General features: G+C 33.0%; 1 protein-coding gene across 1 annotated transcript in view; it reads left to right on the top strand.

The window, feature by feature from the left end:
• The window catches only part of PDS5A (PDS5 cohesin associated factor A), a 120193-nt gene that overhangs the window by 82281 nt on the left and 35232 nt on the right, over positions 1-2680 (top strand). The window contains exon 16 of the mRNA XM_007447930.1: positions 1105-1220. Within this exon, the coding sequence (XP_007447992.1) occupies positions 1105-1220 (116 nt within the window). The remainder of the gene's footprint in view (positions 1-1104; positions 1221-2680) is intronic.

Genomic DNA, 2680 nt, shown 5'->3' with positions numbered 1-2680 from the left:
CATACGGCAAAAAAAAAAAAAAAAAAGTAGAGTATTTAAGTTGATTTTAAATGTGTATCTGTGGTTTAGAGCAAAGTATATAAGGCCTAAGCACTCCCTAAAATATTTTTATTTTCTCAAATGCTGAAATTTTGCTTGATTAATTACAGCTTGCAAAATAAATCAAGCATCTCCTAGTGACTAATAAATTTTCTTCAGAATCTCAGTCCTTTGGATTTACACTCTAATAACAAATATGGGTGGTATCTAATTTAATGTGACCTTTATAGTTAATTTGTGTCAAGATGTTACTGAAACTACAATAGAAATTTTTTCCTTTCTCCTTTATCCCCTTGGACAAATATCCTTAAAATTTTTTTTTACGAAAACTTAATAGAGTGACTATCATTTGTTATTGCTTTATAGTTCAGAAAGCACTTATAATATGCTTTATCTTGTCAGCTAACATTTTACACCTATTCATCAGAGATAGTCAATTAAAAGCCTTGTTATTAAAGTAAATTTCTTACCCCAGTGCCCAGCACATTGTAAATTTAACCTTGTCTTTGGAGAACTCAGTCTTTACAAACATTAAGTCCTTATATTCTTTAGAAAGTTCCAGCAGTAATATCTTTTCTTTGTAGGAGGTCTTTGATGTAATGCCACCGTCTTTGCACTCAACTATGTTCTTCCAGAGCTGAAAAACTTTATACACTTACAAGTCTTCCCCTCTTTAAAAAAAAAAGCAAATGGTTGACTGAAATAAAAGTATTTTTTCAAACTATGAAATAAACCAATGAAACCCATGAAAGTATAAATTGTTTTAATTTTTTCAAAAGTAGAGCATTAAAAAGATTGTTTACAGGGTATTAATTTTATGGGAGAAATATGAGACAAAGGGCATAAATCATACCTTGTCACCCCCTTTCTTTTCTCTACAGTCCAGGTTTTCTAGTGATTGCCTAATGAGTATATCATTTTAGTCAGGCTGTAAAGCAGGAAAAGGGCTTTTTTACGCCTGATGGTTTTGAATCTTTAAATGCTTTTGTTGCCTGTGATCATTTTTATTTCGTAAAACATGAAAGAGGATGATACTTACCGTAAAAACTCTTTTCCTTTCTATAGAGAGAAATAGCCCGGAAACTTGCAAATCCTAAGCAGCCAACAAATCCTTTTCTAGAAATGGTCAAATTTCTGTTGGAAAGAATTGCACCTGTGCACATTGATTCAGAAGCCATCAGGTAAGCTAGGAAATATATTCACTCATAAATAGAATATAATCTGAAACTACAGTGTTGTAAGTTTAAATTCTGGGTCCCCAAGGAGACCTAAAAAGGTTTCCTGTACACCTTTTTAAAGGCAGAAGCATATATCATTGAAGTTGAAAGAACGACCAAAGTTCATTTTTTGATCTTTGGTTTGCTTCACTATTGATTTTTTTAAGAGTTCTTGTGTTTATTTTCAGCTTGTATGTGCTCATTAAAGAAAACCTAGAACATGAGAAGAAAGAAAATTTTAAATCTATAGGCTATCATCAGCCTTTGAGTTTTCTTAACAGTTTTCATGGCCACATAGTATTGTTTAGTGTGTATTATATTACTGTTCACTTGAGATATGTGAAAAACAGAATAATAGTTTGAAGGTAGCACAAGATTGCCATTAGACTAATCTGCTTTCTAAACACATGTGTATTAATTACCAGTTTTTTGGCTCTACTTTATCTGAGTCTTTATTTTTAACTTTAATATGGGTATAACATCTTGTTATATGAATGTGAAAATCAGTGATAATATGCAAAAAGTAAGCAGACTAGCATAATAGACATTGACGGCTATTGTTTTTAATTAACTGTTCCCATAATTTCATGCATTTCACTTGTTTCTAATGATTTTCTGTTGTAAACTTCTGAGAATACTTTTCCCTTGCACTAACCATTTTTCCAGTAGATTATCTACATATCTTTTAATGTTGGGTAACTAAATAGCATTCATTGATTCTCTTTTCTTTGGACTAGGAGACCTGGTTCTAGCTGTTAGTTATTTTATCTTATGTGAATCACTGCTTTGGTTGTATTGAAATTCCAATTGTATTAGTTTGCTAGGGCTGCCATAACAAAATACCACAGACTGTGTGACTTAAACAACAGAAATTTATTTTCTCATATTCTGGAGGCTAGCAGTCCAAGATTCAAGGTATCAGCGAGTTTGATTTCTTCTGAAGCCTCACTCCATGGGATGCAGAGATAACTCTTTGCTTTCCTCACATGTCTGTGTCCTAACCTCCTCTTCACATAAGGACACCAGTCATTTGGGATTATGCCCCACCCATTTGACCTCAGTTTACCTTAATTATCTCTTTAAAGGCTCTATTTCCAAGTACAGTCACATCCTGAGGTGTACTGGAGGTTAGGACTTAAACACAATGAATTTGGGGGTACACAAGCTCGTAATGGTGATGTTTGTAGGGGTTTTTTTGGTGGAGTTTTCTTGTTTTTTTTTACCTAAGATCTCCTTATCTTTTAATTTCCTTGTTTGCAAATAAGAAAGGTAAGGTTCTGAGAGAGACCAGGTGGTTTTTTACACCTGGGTTATAGCAAAAACCATAACTTAAACTGAGATTTATTATTTTCAGTGTCAGTGTCCTTTGCTCTATACTGTTTGGTTTTAATGGGGTAAATCAAGGAAATGGTAGGCACTCTTTC

This window comes from Lipotes vexillifer, unplaced genomic scaffold (genome assembly GCF_000442215.2).
Source record: "Lipotes vexillifer unplaced genomic scaffold, Lipotes_vexillifer_v1.1 scaffold1747, whole genome shotgun sequence".
NCBI classification, from domain to species: Eukaryota; Metazoa; Chordata; class Mammalia; order Artiodactyla; family Lipotidae; genus Lipotes; species Lipotes vexillifer.
Note: the sequence above shows the minus strand (reverse complement) of the source record. Positions and strands in the feature narration are given on the sequence as shown.